We start from the raw sequence: 18,923 nt of genomic DNA, 5'->3' as shown, positions 1-18,923 counted from the left end.
GAAAGAGGCCCTCTGCTTGGCCATTTGATGTATCTCCTCCTAAAACCTTGGCAAATGATAACAAGTAAGAAAACAAATGCCTCTGAGCTCAATCCTCCAGCAGAGAAATTGCTGGAATTTTGGTGCTCTTGGTAGTTTTCAATACTTAAGCAGGCTCTGCTCAGCAAGTTCTCCCAGTTAAAGCATGGAGCCCCCTTAATCTGGACCAAACTGATGATGTCTGTGGTTGATTATTTGTTGCCAATGAGGCTACGTAGGCAGGAGAGCTAGCTATTGCTAGCCACCAAGGGCACATCTCCCTGTTAGTCCTCCAAAGCCTACAGTTAGCATCTGCTATTCCAGACAGCAGGCTAGGCACTAGACATCTTAAATACTGTTGTTAGAGTCTATCTCATCCTCGTGGAATTTAAGATTCAATGTTGGATGCACCTGTAAAATACACAGTGCAAGGAAGGAGGGCTGACTGGAAGAGGCAGCAGTAGAGCCGTACTGATGCAACACCTCATAGAAAGAGGACACAGTGTCACATCTTATATATATATATATATATATATATATATATATATATATATATGAAATGGAGTACCTACGCGTGCGCGCGCATGCACGCACGCACACACACACACACACACACACACACAGAGACAGAGACAGAGACAGAGACAGAGAGGAGAGACCTACCTGTGCACACATCTCTCCATGCCTAGGTATGCTGCTTAGAGCCTCCATTTTGAAAGTGTGTGGTGAACAGGTATTATTTTTAAAGTGACATTAAGTTCTTGGGATGGTTATGGGAAAGGGATACAGGATCCAAATATTTTTGTTCATCTAGGTGAGGGTCTCGGCCTCTTAAAGCTTAGGATAAAAAATTAGCCATCTTTATTGTCTTGTTTCTTCCTAGGTTATCTTATTTCTCAGCAGCTGTCAGCACACACTAGGACAGCAGGGGGCGCCCAAGCACAGAGTGACGGAGGAAGAGCCCCTCTGGGTGTGATTGTACTCTTGGCCACAATTCACTTCCTGCCTCAGCAAGGTACAAATTTAGGTGTGAATGAATGAATGAATGGCTGTGGCCTTGGGCTGCAGTCGACTTAAAGAGGCATGCAGAATCCTAAAAAGCTGCGAGAGTTCTTTTTACCTTTAGAATGGAAGGCAATTACACAGCATCTCTTAATTGTATCATATAACATCTCTTTATTGAAATCAACTAGCGCTCCCATGGTTATTATTTTAAAAACCAACCGAAGCCATTATTTTAAAAAGAAGACAAAACATCTTTGTAGCTGTCAGCAGGCTCCAATAGCACACATCGGGAGAAAGGATAAAGTAATTGGAAATACTGGGTTCCACCCTGAGAGCGCGAACAGGCGATGAAAAGGAGGAAGGCAGAAACAGCACGCCAGCGGCAAACACATTTGAGTAAACATCAGTTTCTGTGCACACTCCATTTCCATTGGTATCTGAGCTAGATCTTAATTCAAGAGGTTTAACCTGCTCTATGGAAAATGAATGAAAGCGAATGCAGCACGGTGCCGGAAGAGCTTCGCGGCTATAGACCGGTGAACCCTTCTCCCGTGCTCTGTAATTCGGGTGAGTTTCCTTCAAAACTATTAAGGCATCTTCATTGGAGCCGGGGTGATTCTAAGCAACACTAATGGTGTGCTCGATGTTACAATAAGTGAGATAAATGATAGCAAACTTGTCTGAGCAGATGTACCTAATGACAGAGGCGTAGAAGCGTAATACGGCGAGAATAGAAATGTTCAAAGGCAGGAAACAAGAGCCCCTGGAATCGCTATGAGCAGGTTAGTATCCAGGCACCGAGTGAATGATGCATGAGTCTGAACACTTTGTCGCCTCCTCTAGTGCAGCCTACTTCTTTATAAGGCCAGGGTCACAGAGAGAGAAAGGAAACCCTCTTGGATTTCAGATCTCCATTTCCAGAGAAACCCAAGAAATGTCTAGTGGAGGAATAAGGAGAAAGCTCTTGAGTTACAGACTAATACTCGACGGCGGGAGGAGACTGGGTCTATTCTCAACCTACCCCCAAAGAGAATCGCACATCCTGTCCATTTCAGGCTGAATTTTCATAAGCCAAAGAAAATCTTTTTTTTTTTTTTTGAGTGGAAGCTCATGATTTTATTGTCTTCATAACAAGATCAGCTTAGAACTGCATCACTTGGCCCTTTCTCTTCTTATCACCTCCCATTTCAAAATGCTTGCATCTCTTAATAGCCAGCATCCTCTTCGATCTGCAGTTGGGCTCCACACATTCCAGTCTCAGCACAATCTTCTTTGTAGTTTTAGCCTTTTTGCGGAAAATAGGCTTGGTCTGCCCACCATAGCCACTCTGTTTCCTGTCGTAACGCCGCTTTCCCTGGGCATACAAAGAATCTTTGCCCTTCTTGTACTGGGTCACTTTGTGGGGTTGGTGCTTGCCACATTTCTTGCAGAATGTCCGGCAGGTCTTAGGAACGTTCACCATGTTGGCGCGTGCGATATAGACACAGAAAGAAAGAGGGAAGGCTAGCAACGGAACCGCCAAAAAAAAAATCTTAACTAGTGGATGTGACTGACAGCATAGCCTTGGCTAATGAGCTTGTTTCCCTTCTACTCCCCCCACTCCATGTGACTGATTATTTACGTTTATGAAAGAAAGCTCTGAGAATTTGGTTCTCTACCCCACAGGGGCAACTGACACGGAAGGAAAGTAAAGGAAAGATGGAGGCAGTACAATCTGGGGTCGAAGTTTTAGCCTTTGATTTGAATATGCAGTAGTTGTGGGGGAAAGAATCGCCGGGAAGAGGCAACCCCTTTTGGCTCCTGGGGATGAACATTTCAAGACTGTGCTTTTAAGTGGGCCAGTAGAAGTGGGCCTAGACAAGGCATTGTTCTGAGTGGGAACTGCTCCCGGCTTGCTCAGAACCCCAGACGCCTCATTGTGAAGATTAGGCATGATTCCTTTGAGCCCAGAGGCCTCACACAGAATACTGTTGCAGGGCTTATTAATTGGAAGTTTTTAGAAAGACTGTGAAAGGATTTGCCAGTGATTGAATCCATACCAGGCATCATAATCGGTGTGACATTTGCCAAATAGAAATTAAAACATATATAGATATCAAGAGAGTTGTTTCATAGCGCCTTTTCAGAGCGTGAGAGGCATATCTAACTTCAGTCAGGCTGAGTGTGTATAATGCTGTCACTATCAAAGTGGCAGGCCATTGATATTTCCACCATCCCCTTTACTCCATTATTGTTATTACTGTTTGTATTAAGAACACTTAACAGGCAGTATGCCGTTTGACAAAGACTATTTGTTCCTACTCACAGAGCAACGGGTGTCAATACAGAGGAGTTGTGCATTGGATTCCTCTTCTCTTGATGTCTCTTGTGGCCTATGCTGTTCCAACTTGTGATGTCCCCAGTCCTTTCTGTGCAGTTGACTTCTGTCTCCACTTATGGTAGCGTGTGTTTTTGTGCCTTCTAATCTTGATCCCAAGCATCTTCTTTTGTTCCCTGGTTTCTTTGCAGCATTTCCCATCTCCCTTCTAGGGCAGGGTGGGCTTTTACAATTCCTTAGAGGGGAAATAATTTTTTCCTGGTTATAGTTTAAACTTAAAATGCTTTTCCTTCTCTGAAGCCACAAAATTCCTTATTAAATTCTATTAACATTTCCCTCTGCTCAGCGCCCTACTGGATCAGATCTGGAGTTGGAGCTGACAGGTCAAGACTTCCCACAAATTGGCCTGAGCACTAGTGTCAAACAGAAGCATCGGGAGATCTGTCTCTGTACATTAGACCCATCAGATCCAGGAGAAGCTATGGAAACTCACTTATCAAAAATTCATTAATTATTAATTATTATTATTGTGTGTATGTGTATGAGGGAGAGAGAGAGAGAGAGAGAGAGAGAGAGAGAGAGAGAGAGAGAGAAAGCACATGCTCAAGCATATGTGCACACTTGCCATGGGTGTGCATGTGGAGGTCAGAGAACTTTGTGAAGTTGCTTCTCTTCACCCCCCTTATGTAGATACCCAAAATGAAGCTCAGGTTGCCTGGTTTTATCTGAAAAGTCACCTCTCCAGCCCCAGACTTACTTTCAGGAGCTCTAGGATGATCTGATGCCTGGCCACTTAAGAAAATACAGATGAATGCTTTGCCAATGTCTCCTAGAAAGGTAGAGCAGTAGGCTGCACATTTCCTGTCAATTTTCTACCTGAGGATTGAAGACCAAATGATGAATAGAATTTGTCCCTGCTATATGCAAACGGATTGGTCCCAGGACCCCACAACAAAATCTTCAGGCACAAAATGTGAATGTAACCTGGATACACCCTTTCATATACTTTATTACTAGAGTCCCAGTGACCCCTAATACCATGATAATGTAGATGCCGTGTAAATAGTTGCTATCCTGTTAGGGAGTAATAACAATAAAAAAGCATGTACATGAATAGGCAGAGATGTAATTTTCTCCATTTGTTTCTATCTATGACTAGTTGAATCCATGGACATAGAGCCTGGTTACTCAGCTCAAATGGAGTGTCGCCCATGAAAACAAAATGCAGCTTTTTTTTTTTTGTTTTTTGTTTTTTTGTTTTTCAACGCAGGGTTTCTCTGTAGCTTTGGAGCTTATCCTGTAACTAGCTCTTGTAGACCAGGTTGGCCTCAAACTCACAGAGATCCACCTGCCTCTGCCTCCCAAGTGCTGGGATTAAAGGCGTGTGCCATCATCCCCTGGCTAAAAATCCTAAAATTGTAAATCCCGAAAGTCTCTCTAAGATGTTTGCTCACTTTTACGTTGCAATTGTGTTCTCTTGAGAAGGGCAATTTTTTGAAGCATGGAGGTGTTAGAAAATAGAGGTGGGTAATGCCCAGGATAAGAAGCAAAGGGGGTGCCAGGTAGTGTGGCTCATGTCTTTAATCCCAGCACTTGGGAGGCAGAGGCAGTATCTCTGCCTGATCTATAGAGTCTAGGACAGCCAGAGCTGAACAGGGAAACTCTGTCTTGAAAAAAAAAAAAAACAAAAAGGGAAAGGAAAAAAAATAAAGAAGGAAGGAATGAATAAAGAAAGAAAGGTAGAGCCGGGCGGTGGTGGCGCACGCCTTTAATCCCAGCACTCGGGAGGCAGAGGCAGGCGGATCTCTGTGACTTCGAGACCAGCCTGGTCTACAAGAGCTAGCTCCAGGACAGGCTCTAAAATCTGCAGAGAAACCCTGTCTTGAAAAAAAAAAGAAAGAAAGGTAGGAAAGAAGGAAGGAAAGAAGGAAGGAAGGAAGGAAAGAGAGGAATCAAAGAAAAGCAGTTATATTATAAATACATTTAAGAAAGCAACCCTACATTGGACATGTACAAATTCTCAAATCTAGTTGCAATGCAGCCATCACAGACTATGGTGTCCCTGGCAGCGACTGCTGATTTTCTGAAGTTAGCTACTGCAGTTAAATTTAGATAAACAAACAAATAAAAACCCGAAACTTCATACTCAGTTTTCTCAGTCCAGTTAACTACATTTCAAATGCTCAGAGCACATGCTGCCAGTGGCAACTGTACTGGTAAAGAGTAAGCAGGGGTGGAGATTATTTTTTAGAAAGTGCCCGTCTAGAGAACTGGTAGGAAATAGGGGCTGGGACAAGCCATCTGCCCATCATTGAGCTGAATCGATTTCGCTGATGTTGGTGAGTATCCGGGCAGAATTGCTTACCAACTAAAGCTGGATCCAACAGATCTTCACAAAGGAACAGAAAATGTTCAGAAAATAGGAGCATTGTTGGAATACCTCAGCCCTTCTGAGATTGCTCAGTTGTTAACTTTAGACTCTCTCAAACCTTCGCCAATACTTTCTCATCACCAGAGAAATGTGTGGAATCCTTGAGTCTTTATTTTTGTTCTTTTCCCTCTAGAACAGAAGCTGGGGGGGGGGTGGTCTCTGTGGTTGCATCCCTGCATCAACCTCTAACTGGGATCCCACAGAGGCCTGCTCTTTCTAGCTGAGAACAGTGGGTACTTCCTTCTTGCTCTCATCTTCTGAGCTGCGTCGGGTAGGAAGCCAATGGCTGGAGACCAGACATCTGTGGAATGAAAGTTGAGAGAATGAGGGAGAAAAGAGAAAAGGGGAATCCGGGGAGTAGCTTCAGGGTGTGCCCTGTGCTCCCACGACAAAAATGTCCTGGCCCTGAGGTGAGTTTTGCATGATTTCCTGAAGGTGGGGATGTTGGAGCTTGGATGGACTTTGTGGCTTACGAGGAGAGTCCTAGCCTTCTGTTATGTTCATTGCTAAGTGCAGACAGAAGTAGTTTGTGTTGATGGCTGTATCCTGAGACAGCAGCTGGTCTGACTTTCTCCCTCTCTTTTAAAAAATGACAAGAAATAAACTTGTACAAATAACTAGAGAGGGAAAAAATGGTTTCTGAAGTAATCAAGTCGATTTCACCCCACAGGGAAGAGTTAAGAGGAAAAGAAAACTTAGTAAAAATGCATTTCATAAGTAGTTCAGATGTCTACTATGTTACAGTAGAACCATGAATAATCCAGGCCCTGTAGGGCATGCCCGTAATCTCAGTGCTTGGGACACTATGGCAGGAGGATCAGGAGTTTAAGGCCAGCCTGGGCTATATGGTGAGACGTTATCTCAAACCAAACAAAGCAAGAAAACACTTAAAAAAGAGGGGAAGAGGAGGTGTGAAGGGAAGTGGGGGGAGGCAAGTTGTGGGAAAATGGGGGGGGGCAGGGGGAGAAAAAAAGGGAAAGAACAGTCAGAAGTAATTATGGCTAAACGCCCTGCTAGCTTTTCAACATGCCTTGGGAATTTTGCTTCACCCTGCCAAGGAATCAACACCCATTTATTAAATGCCTGACAGCTGAGTATGATATACCTTAATGTAGAGTATCTGATACTTTAACTTCGATTCCATCCCCCTCCCCCAGCAACGAGAAAGGTTTCTAGTCTCTGTTGCATATTCTTTGACACTGTATTTGTGGGCTCTTAGTCCAAGAGTATGACATCTGGCCTGCAAGAGTTTGCTAAGTGAGCGAAAGAACTAGAAAATTACACTTAAGGTAAGATGTCCTGAGCTGAAGTCAGGAAAATACTTGGAGTGTGATGGTCAGAAAGTTATGGAGTGCCAGCGTTCTTCATAATAATGCCTTATATTTGGATAGCACTCTGTACTTTGCAAAGCTATTTCACACCTATAATTTCATTTGATTTGCTGCTAAACCTTACATAACATTATTAGCCTTTATGTGCTTTCATTTTTCACCCATGGCAAGGAAAAGATACCCCACGGAAATAACGTTATCTTTTCATTGCGATGTGGCCAGAGTTATTATTGAGTAATTCCCTAGAATAGCATTAGAAGTCAATCTGAATAGAAAGGGAGAGCCATCACTCTTGAGGTTTTTAAAGCCTATTTGTTATGGCCTAAAAGGGAAAGGCTGCTGAATAAATTAATGCAATTCAAATACGAATTCAAGTTACCTTTGACTCTAACTTGGTGGAATGTGGGAAAGTTAAGCTTTAAAATCTCGCTAAGATGATTCTGAAAGGCGTACCATGTAGCAAATTTGTATAGTCCACAGTCAGTTTATTATCTCTTCCTTCAGAAAATCCGCTGCTTTTCTGGGTATGTAAGTCCAGTTCCCTAGGTTTTTCTGTGGCTCTTGAGAGCAGGAGCTATAGGAGAACCAGCAGAAGGGGTTCAAATCCCAGCTCTTCCACTTACCAACTGTGAGAAGCTGTAAACCAGATTCATGTCCTTTGAATCTGGTAAATTTGAGGCTCACCTGGGCAACTTAGGAGGCCTTGTCACAAAATGAAATAAAATGGGCTGGAAATGCACTCAGCGGTAGGACATTGGCCTAGCATGTCCGAAGCTGCAGATTTAATCTCCAGTACACACACACACACACACACAAACACACACGCACGCACGCACGCACACATGGCAGTTTGTGGAAGTTCAGCGAAAAACAAAAACAAAGTTTTCTGGTTCTCTAGAAGATTGATTAAATATTAAACCCGACTGTCACAGGCAATTGCTGGCATCACAAATAAAAGCAATACGTATGGAATGCAGCTTAAAATTTTTATTGGCTTATTGTACATAATAGAGCCTAGTTTGATCACCGGAAGGAGTGAAACAGGTCCCAACTGCTCCATCTCAGCAACAGAGTTACTGAGACAGGGCTCTTCTTGAAGAGTCTCCCAGAGATTCCATCACTAAATTGTCAAGGAAGTGAAGCTGAGGGAAGAATGTCAGCCTGAGGCAGACTGCCTTTGTTGCTTACCTTGTAAGTGCTCTTTCTGCTGTGGGATAATGCTTTTGTACCCTGTAAAGATTTGTCACTTGTATTGGTTCGATGCATGATTAATAAAAACTCAGAGAGAGAAGTTGGAGTTCAGTCTGAAGATCTGAAAAGCAAAGCAGCCAGCCACTGTCTCTTACCTCGACCTTAGTCCAAAATGGCGATCCTGCCTCTAGGAATCTCAGAATGAGACTGAGACTGGGAGCTGTGTCCCCCATTTTCTAATCCTCTCTAGTCCTGGGATTAAAGGTGTGCACCACTACCACCTAGTTTCTATGACAAGCTAGTGTGGCTACTGGGATTAAAGGTGTATGTTATTGCTGCTTGGTTTATAAGACTGGCCAGTGTGTCTGTTTTACTTTTCTGATCCTCAGGCAAGTTTTATTTATTAAAATACAAGTGAAATGCCACAAGAATCCTCAGGAGGAGGGCACAGCATTTTTCTGATGAGAAAATTGTCACGTGTACCAAGAACCCACCCAACAAAAGGAGATACAGGGGTGCTTGTATTTGGAAAGAGTAAGAGTGGCAGGCACTTTAGGAATTTTATTGACATCTGTGTAAGGCACTGCCCAAGGGTCTGCATGCTCTCAACCCTTCAGTTATTCCTCTGACTCAGCTGGGGATTTTATACCCTGGGAAAGTGAGACTCAAAGAAATTAAACACTTAACTGGGGCCATATTTAATGCATATCTAGCTGCTATTAGGACCAATATCTGCTTGGTCCCAATGACCCAATGCCACACGTGCCGTACTGAGTCGTAGAATAACCCAGTTCTTTTATTTCTCTAATGATATTCATTAAGTATTAATTAAAAGCAATTGAGGGATGGTAGTAATTGGCTTTTCCCCGGCTCCTCCCACCAGACACTGAATTGCTAAGAAGACTTGCCTATCAAATTTTCTGACCCACACCTGAGAGTGTAAGAGTTCTATGTTCACCTTATTTTAGGAGGAATTCCATATGACTCGAGCAAGGTTCCTTTGCAGCAGGAGAGACGGGTGTGATGTACAAACGTGTGCTGGAAGGATGTGAATCTTGGTCATCGCCCATTTGGGGATAAAGATTGGAAGGGCAGGGTTTCCAAAACAGACTCTCTGATGGAGTTGGGCTTGTGCAGTCAACAGCAGGTAGGCTGTGCCTTCGTGTATTACCAGACAGGCTGAGGTTGTGGTTTGCAGAAATGATGTGTGTTGTTGATCTGAGGTGCTAAGAAATCAATGGTTGGAACTCAGGGGGCCTGTAACCTTTGATAGGAAGCAAATTATTTCATTATTTTAACAAGCCTCTGAGTGAACTTTGACATTTTCTTCCCTTATGCACACAGTCAATAAACCACAATAATATCAACAGGACCTGTGACTGCCACCAATAGGAAGCAGGTGTTTTCATATCATACTATGAATGCAGAGATGTCATTATCTAAATCACTAAATCCAGGTCTACTACTAGACTCCACCAGGCCCTGCATTTTAATGTGCTAGTAAACCCTCTCTACTGTTTTGTATGTCAAGCCCCATTTCTGTTGGCAGTCTGTATGTTTCACCCTACCTTGAAAGCATCGTTCTGAGGCTGTCCTCCACAGCAAAGGGCCACAACTCCCACAAATAACAAAATTACACATTCAGAATCACACAGACTTCATCCAGCACAGCTCAGTATTTTAAATCCTCTGCTGCCGCCCCTATTCAGACTAAGAATCTAAATACACTTCAAAATCTATGTTCACTCCAAGTTTTATTAAGCATTTTAAAAAACTGAGATAACCAAAGCACATTTCAAAATTTGCCTTTTTCCTTATACAGAATCAGGCTCCCAGACCCCCACGTATTTCTGAGGGTAGAGTGGGTCGAGGAACAGATCTGCAATGCTGATGTCTCACTGAAGCAGAGACTTCTGTGCTTGTCTTCATGGACTGGCTACAAGAGCTGACTGTGATCCATTCTTTAAAACTTCCCCTAGCTTGCTTCCTCGGCAGCCTGGCAGTAATGAAGATTTCCATTATCAGTCTGACTTTGGGCTAGGGTATGATACCAGTATCCCCACTCTAGAAGATGATCCTGAAAAAACTCACCTCCCAGAATTATAATGCCTCCTTCTTCACGTTGCTATAGATGGTGGGTGCTATAGATGTTGGTGGTTGAGGTCAACTGACTTCATTGTGAGAAGCAGCACAAAGGAAACAGCATTGCCATGTTTCCAGTCTTGTCGGCATGACATCATGGTGATGGGTCTTTCTTCCTTCTTTTGAAGACTTGACTATGGGGTCAGTCCAGGCTGGGGAGATGTTGGGGTGGTAGCAGATGCTTTCAGATTCAACCAGTGGTGGGTTTGAATTTCTTTGATTGTGTGAGAGTCGATGCCATTTCAATAATAAGCGGTGGGTGATGCTTTGCTTGCCACATTTCCATCCCAGCAAAATCCCTGAGCTCAGGTGTGATTTTCAAGAAGCCCATATTAGAAGGAAAATATTCCCAAGAGGGACAAAGACCTAACAGTGTGATTTTTACTGGCAGTGTGAGCATACATCCCTGTGTCTAGGAGCACCCCAGACTAACATGTCCAATGTAATTCATCTATCCCTTCTATTCTTGAGCATATCCTGCTTTGAAGATAGCATGTATGATTATCCTGCTTATTGAGATTATGAATGGAAAAGAGGGAAGGCTGCACTGACTACAGTAAGGAATACCAGAGATGGTATTGTAGATGTAGTGTGCACTTGGGAAGGACAGTGGAGATGAGAGAGGATGGGGGTTAAAGATTAATGCTATCCCATTTCTGGTTCCCTGACTACTGGCTCCATCTTAATGATTGACATCTGCAGATTCTTCCATTCTAAAACCTGACTCTAAACCCTCATGCCTGGGTAGCTTTGGAAATGCCTATTTAAGCATGACATTTTTAACCATGGGTGGGAGGCAGGTACCAGAATCTTCCATTGGAGATTTTTGTCCCTATTCCTCCCTTGTTTCAGATTCCAATCCCTAAATCTATATGCATATTTTAGAAAAGCTCAGGGGTTCCCTGGTGGAACTTGCTTATTTTAAAAAGAAACCCTGCGACCCAGGTTTCACCCAGGAGAAAGAGGAAGCGAGGCCATTGGTGGCTTGGTAATCCACACTTACTGTGACTTTGTGTTGTGAGCATCACCCTATCCACTTACAAACAGTTATATTATTAAAAAGATATTTCCCAAAGATAGTAACCTTGGCAGTAGTTGTCAAGGCTAATAGTTTGACATTTCAGATCACCCACAACTAATCAACTGAACATGGCAACACATTTGAAAAATCCATTATAGACGGAAGGCCCTGAAGTAATATGTCAACGTTCACACTAACAGCTGTTATGTAAACGGGCTGATTTTTCTCTGCTGAACGGTCACGTGACTGGAGGAAGAGTGCTTTGAAGGACACGTGCATGTAGCTGGGAAAGGAGATTGTGTTATTGAATGCCATGTATTTATGGGGGAAGTCCCTATCACCACTGATAAAAAAAACACTCACCCATCACTCACAAATGCTTTTAGGGAGGTTTTTCCCATCTAAACATTTTACTCCCTGAAGGGTGTGGAGAGCTGCTACACTGTTATTGCCTTCTGATTAGGGAAGTGATCTTAGAACTGAGCAGCCTGGAGCTGTGGTCCATGGTTTCTCCCAAAGAGAAGAGAGGAGCAACTCAGAAGGTCCGGACATCCCCAACCCCCATGTCTACATGGGCAAACAAAGAAGGGATCTAATTAGTTTCTGCAATTCCTATAGATTTTCAAAGTACTTGAAGTAGTTGAGGAGTTTGGCTTTAGACAGGTTTTCTTTATAAAAAAACAAAATTCAGGCTGAGTTTCTAACTGGATGATGACCTTTGTGAATGTTGAAAAAGAAAATAAATCAGTTTAATCCCAAAGTGACACAGAGGTTGAAAAGAAAAGATTGAGAGTAAAAAAAAATAACGAGGCAAAGAGAGATATGTCCAGATGGTTTAGCCAATAAGGGCTCTTACTGCTCTTGCAGAGGACTGGAATTCAGTTCCCACCTGTAACCTCAGCTCCTGGGTATCAGGGGCTCTTTTCTGTCTCTGTGGACAGCTGCACTCATGGGCCCTGCATGGTCCCTCATAGGCACCTAGATACACACACTATTAAGATAATGAAAATAAATATTTTAAAAAGAGGTAAAGAGAGCTGGTAGTTTTCATAGTAGAAGAAAATAGAATTTAGAGTGAAAATATCAACATGAAAAAGGCATAACAGATTTTCATAAAGGAAATCCTGCAAATACGATGAAAATAATCATATACTGAGGATAGAATAGGGAGACAGGAAACAGTTGTTGGCAGATGTTAGGATGGCATTACAAAGAAAGACTAAACTCCAGGACTCTATAGAAAGGTGACTATTGGTAATGATAATGTATGGTGTGTGTGTGTGTATGTGTGTGTGTGTGTGTGTGTGTGTGTGTGTGTGTGTGTGTAGGTCAGGAGAAAGGATTGTGCATATTCTAATCACAGGGAAGGATCAATGTATCAACACATACAGGTGCTAGTCGGAGTATTAGTCATTGCCTTGTTGTTGAGACAATATCATACCTGACAAACCAAAGTAGTAGGGAAAGGTTCGTTGGCTTGCTGTTTGAGGGTATAGTCTGTCATGGTGGGGTAGTCTTGGTGGCAGGACCTTGAGGTGGCTGGTCACATTGTATCCACAGTTAGGAAGCAGAGAGAGAGAAGAGATGCTTGGGAGCTGCTTAGTTCCCTTTCCCTTTTTTTTAATCCAGCCTGGGAGCCCAGCTGGTGGAATGGCATCTCCCGTGTTTAGGATGGGTCTTCCCGCTTCAGTTAATGTAATTTGGGGGACTACTTCACAGGTTAGTCCAGATGTCTCTATGGTGACTTAAAATCATGTCAGGTTGGTAAGCAAGACAAACCAGCACACTCAACTTCCTGCTTGACAAGCACAGGAGATAATCAAGTCACTGAGAGGGAAGAGTTGCAAATGGTAGCCAGGGTCAAGGCAATCAGTCCTCCAGAGTCACCTAGCAGCCTTGGATGCTGCCCCCACAGTCCTGTTTCCAACCAGCTCATTACAGCACTCTGGATCTCCCAAATTATGGTCCTTCAGTATTTACAGCGGTCCCCATCACACACAAACCTGCCCAGCTCTGTCCGCCTGATTTGTGGCTGTGACTCTGTTGTCTGTCTGTTTGCTTGCTTGTTTATTTCTTTATTTTAAGGCAGGGTCTCACTATGTAGCCATTTGCTGGCCTAGAACTTACTATGTAGACAAGGCTGGCCTCGAACTCACAGACATCTGCCTGCTTCTGCTTCTTGAATGCTGGGGCTAAAGGTGTGCACCAGCTTGCCCAGTTTATCTCTGTGTTATTATGTCTTATGTCTTACGGTTTGTTTTATTTTTACTGGATTTTGTTTACACTGGGGGGGGGAGGAGGAATGATGCTTAATTAAGTTACTGCTGTCAGATTAAAAAAAATTTAAAAGAAAAAGAGAGGAGTTGCTTTGGCTCATGGTTTAAGGGATCTTTCGGCTACATTGCTTTGGGGCCTGCAGTGAAGCAGTCAGTCATAATGGGGAGACTGTGATGGAGCAAAGTTGCTCACCTTACAGCCAGGAAGAAGAGGGGGAGAAAAGAAAATGACTGACATATCACAGTATCTCTTCGGGACCAGAGGACCTCTGCCTAAGCTACAGCTCATACAAAATTTCTACCATCTCCTGATAGAACAATTTTTCAACATGTAGATATTTGGCAGACATTTCTAACAAGCCACAGTAACATCCTTAGCCAGATAGTGTATGTGTATTAGGGCATCGCTTGTTGCTTATCCCATAAATACCTTTTATAGTCCAAACCTTCTTAAAACCATGATCTGAACAATTTCACCTTGAAATATATAAAGACCGAAGAAGACAGTTTGGGTCGATACATTCCCAAGCACAGTGTACCCCAACTCTCTCAAAGCAGAGAGACCAAGGTGAACTGAAAATTGTTCAGGATAGCACAGCAAAATTATTCATGGAAATCAACAAGCAGGCTTGCTTTAACACAGATACCTCCACCCTGTGAAAAATAAGCTTTCCTTTTTAAATGTATACGGAGTACTTCAACACAGTCTTAAATCTCAAGTAACGAACAGATTGGAGATCTGTTCTTTAACTAAAATTAACTGAAGCAGAAACCAACAATGCATGAAAGGACAACAGTTCCTCTGATGTTTTGGAGACTAGAAACGCCTGTCTAAAAAGTCATAGGTTCAAGAAAAGAAGACAGTGAAATAACCCGAATCCTAATATGTGTATACATTGTGCATATGTATATATGTGTATATGTATCTATATACACACATACATACATACATATATTCCCTAGCAACAAAAACAGCTGCAGAGAGAAGTGTGACCTGCAGAGCTAAGCTAATACCAAAACCATTTCCTCTTCAGAGCAGACAGTGGGAAATCAGGATGGTCTCGCAAGTCACCTTACCTAGTAGGGAAAAAATTCAGAAATAAAAGGCAAGGAAGGATCCCAATGGGAAGAGAGATCATCAAGTCAGGAAAGTGGAGGTGTTGGTTTCTGACTGATAACTTGTGGTAAATGACTTCTTAAAAAATGATGGGACCAATCACCACTGGTAACTCTACAACGCTAATTGTATTTCGTTCAGGAAGACTTTGCATTAGACAAGAGAATTTTAAACAGGCCCTTTCAGGATGTTTGGAGCTACTAAAGGCCTCCCAGCTGATGGTAGAGGGAGGTGGGGGTCCAGACACTGTTCAGGTGGAGGAGAAAGGACCCATCCACCAACCTTCAGTGGCTTGGAAGGTGCAGCTTTCTCCACATTGCAGCCAGAAAACCTACATTAACTTTTTGTTTCTCTGACATTATTCTTTGACAACGAGGCACTTAGCCCAATCAAGACAATTTATTATAATTTTCTGTTCATTAAGATGTGGTCTAAGCCAGTCGACTTCGGTTGGGGGCTTCCTTGGAGCCGTTGAGTCAAAGTTGGACGCCCCACCCCACTCCACTCCTCACACTGCTGGATTGATTATTCTGCCCAGCACCTCCACGAAATCTGAGAGCCTGAATTTTGTGCCCAATTAAACATGGAATTAAAAGCTCAGAGAGGCACATCCATTATCAAAATTGGGCCTTTTTCACACTGTCTACGCTCACTCAGAAAACATTGCCTAGCGAGCTAATAAACCCAAGCCGGTTGTCATTCCGGCAGTACGCGTCGCCTCTGTCTGCAGCAAAGGGCTTCCAAGTCTGAACAGAATCCAAATGAGCTCGGTGCCAGCGGATTAATTGATAAAACAGGTGAGCCGGGGCTAATTTACAGAATCAATAGCATTTCCCAAAGCCTTGGAAACCCCCTTTGCTTTAAGTCAGATTAAAAATGACTCCCGGGTTGGAAGAAGGGAGGGCCCAGAACTCTGTCCCAGTGTCACCACATTCTTCCTTGTAGTATCTTCGCTTAGACGTGTGGTAGAAACCTTCTTTCTACTTAGAAATGTATTGAACTTTCCACGGTCCACCTGATAAGGCAGAAAACCTTGAAGACAGGGCAAAAAATGGTAAGCAAATGAACTGTCATTTTTACTAATGATAGAAAGTCGATCCGATTGCGTTAGAGGCAGATTGAGGTGGGAAAGGGACATTTCTCCCATAACAGAATAAGAAATGCAGAGACTCATAGTGATGCAGGTACTTCCGCTTTGCTCGAGGAAAATTCTCTCAAAATCACTTACATGCAGAACAATATCAAAAGGCAGTGACTTAATCCTGTGTTATGGTGGAGGGCAGCATGGTAGGAAATGGCACAAAAGGCACTGCCCTCCCGACAAAAACTGAAAGAATCTTAGGGAACCAAGACCCTTGCCCTTGGTTTATTAGGACCCATCTAAACCCAAGTCCATGCTCATTGCCTTGTTGAGAGTCAGAGTCTCCCCAAGACAGATTCATGTCTGGCCAGTGAGCCTGGGAATCAGAGACCATTTCTCACCCTCTTCTCAAACATTCCAGAACCCACCACCACCCACCATCTGTCTAGGTCTTTGAGACAGAGTCTCATTATATAGATCAGGCTGGCTTTGAACTCAAGGTCATTCTCTAACTCAGTGCCCAACCTGAAAGCAGGACCTGAAGTAGAGGCCAGAAAGGAACACCATGTACTGGTTTGCTCCCCATGGTTCACTCAGCCTGCCCAGGGATGGCACAACCCACAATGAACTGGGCCCTCTCACATCAAATACTAATGAAGAAACTCCTCCACAGACTTGCCTGCTGTCCAGTCTTAGGGAGGCGTTTTCACAACTAAGATTCCCCCTTCTTAGATATGTCTGGATTTGTGTCAAGTTGACAAAAACCAATCAGGACAAGCGTGGATAGATGTGCTTACCACTCTTAAAAATGAACTCTCGGCATAACGTCAAACAACACAATCATTGGTTGTCCCTACTGGTTCCACAGCTGCTTTGAACTTGGCACTGGGTTGGGAAAGCCCACACATCAGAGTGACCCTGCCAACCATGCACTGCCTCTCTTTTGTGGACCTTAGTTCTCTCAGCTGTAAAGGGAGGGGCTAACTGGGTGTGCCACCAAAGTTCCTCTCCCTCCAACGGGTCACACAATGCTGCATTCCCAGCTTCAAGGTGTTGTATAGAACCTCTTTGGAAGGTTAAGATTTTAGGAAAGAAGGCATGACAGCTGAGGCACAAATAGGAAATCCCTCTCTCCTCTGTGACCTCACACAAATTGTTTCTCATTCTCAGCTTCCGGATTTTTAAAGTGGGGAAAAAATACCCCAGATAATATCTACATTGCTATTTATTTTTTAAAAATGAGGCAGTGTATGCAGAAGCTAGTGCCTGGTGTGCAGCAAGCACTCGGGAAATCATGGTTATTATCATGGTTGTATTTGATGGGACTCTCAATATTGCCTTCTGCTGTAAGCTTGCCAAGTCTTTTTTTTTTTAATAAAAGTCACTGTAGAGGCTCACTCTGAGCTTACTCGGCTTTCTCTTCTTTCCTGGGTACAACCTGACACAGTGAGACTGCATTCCCCAGCATCCCTTACAAGTTATACGTCCTCATGTGATTGCTTTCTGACAATGGGATGTGAATGGGAAGCCTCCCACCTGTGATAGCTCCTCTCCTTTGTGGTGATTCAATGCAGACAATTTTGTTGTTTTTAGTTATAGATAAGCCCATGTGTAGGTATGTGTACCCTTCCAAGTCGTGAAACTGCCTTAGTTAGGGTTAATATTGCTATAATAAGACACCACAACCAAAGCAACTTTGAGAGGAAAGTGTTTGCTTACATATCCTGAACTACAGTCCATTGAGGGAAACAAGGCAGTGATTCAAGCTGGTGGAAACCTGGAGGCAGGAGCAGAGGCAGAACCCTTGGAAGGGTGCTACTTAATAACTTTCCCCTAATGGCTTTTTCAGTCTGGTTTCTTTTTTTATTCTTTTTTATTGATTGTATTGAACTATACATTTTTTTCTCTGCTCCCCACCCTGCTTCTCCCCTCCCCTTCTACCCTCTCCCATGGTCCCCATGCTCCCAATTTACTCAGGAGATCTTGTCTTTTACTACTTCCCATGTAGATTAGGTCTATGTATGTCCTTCTTAGGGTCCTCATTGTTGTCTAGATTCTCTGGGGTTGTGATTTGTAGGCTGATATTCTTTGTTTTATGTTTAAAAACCACTTATGAGTGAGTACACATGATAACTGTCTTTCTGTGTCTGGGTTACCTCACTCGAAATGATGTTTTCTAGCTCCATCCATTTGCCTGCAAATTTCAAAATGTCATTATTTTTCTCTGTTGTGTAGTACTCCATTGTGTAAATGTACCACATTTTCTTTTCCCACTCTTTGGTCGAGGGGCATTTAGGCTGTTCAGTCTGGTTTCTTATAGAAACCAGAACCATTGCTTCAGAAGTATCCCCATGCACAATGAGCTGGGCCTTCCCTTATTAATCGTTAATTAATAAAATACCCTACAGGCTTGCCTGCCTATAGCCTAGTCTTATGGAGGCATTTTCTCATTTGGGGTTCCCTCCTTTCAGGTGACTCTAGCTTGTGTCAAGTGAGCATAAAACTGTCCAGCCTATGGGGCTATTTCTCATTCAAGCTATCACACCTTGTATTGGGTTTACCTAAATCTTTCAACATGGCAGCAATGCCCTGAAATGAAACAGCACTGATCTCTCAGAGTTCCTTGTCCCAAACAAAACGCAGCCATTACCACTGGCAACTGCAGTAAGTGCCATCATAAGTATATTTAGCAAAAACCTCAGCAGAACACAAACAAAGAGAATGACTTAGTTCATGGGAATCTTAGAGGTCTGGGCTTCCCAGATGAGGGAAGGCCCAGCCTAGATGACCAAGAATGTCCATAAAAAAGGATAGGTGGAAGATGTGTTGGGGACTGTCAGCCCCAAGAAGATATGACATCGGCAGAAGAGTCTTTGAATGCTTTGAAGTCAGAGAGTTATCTGATTAGATTTATGAAGGATCCAGTATTAACTCAGCTGAGTTAAGAATAAGAGGGGAGGGAAGGTATCTTCCCCAGAGGGCAGTTGAGGAAT

The 18,923-nt window shown here is 43.2% G+C and overlaps 1 protein-coding gene across 1 annotated transcript; it reads right to left on the bottom strand.

Moving 5' to 3' along the window:
- Positions 1-2,164: 2,164 nt before the first annotated feature.
- On the bottom strand, positions 2,165-2,485 carry LOC119815714 (60S ribosomal protein L36a-like). The gene has a single exon (XM_038331991.1). It carries the CDS (start codon positions 2,483-2,485, stop codon positions 2,165-2,167), a length of 321 nt encoding a protein of 106 aa, XP_038187919.1.
- Between the last annotated feature and the right edge of the window lie 16,438 nt (positions 2,486-18,923).

This window comes from Arvicola amphibius, chromosome 5 (genome assembly GCF_903992535.2).
Source record: "Arvicola amphibius chromosome 5, mArvAmp1.2, whole genome shotgun sequence".
NCBI classification, from domain to species: domain Eukaryota; kingdom Metazoa; phylum Chordata; class Mammalia; order Rodentia; family Cricetidae; genus Arvicola; species Arvicola amphibius.
The sequence above is the reverse complement of the archived record's forward strand: the minus strand, read 5'-3'. Positions and strand labels throughout refer to the sequence as shown.

Excerpts from the sequence above, each read along its gene's own strand:
- LOC119815714 (XM_038331991.1), bottom strand. The coding sequence starts at position 2,485 with ATGGTGAACGTTCCTAAGACCTGCCGGACATTCTGCAAGAAATGTGGC.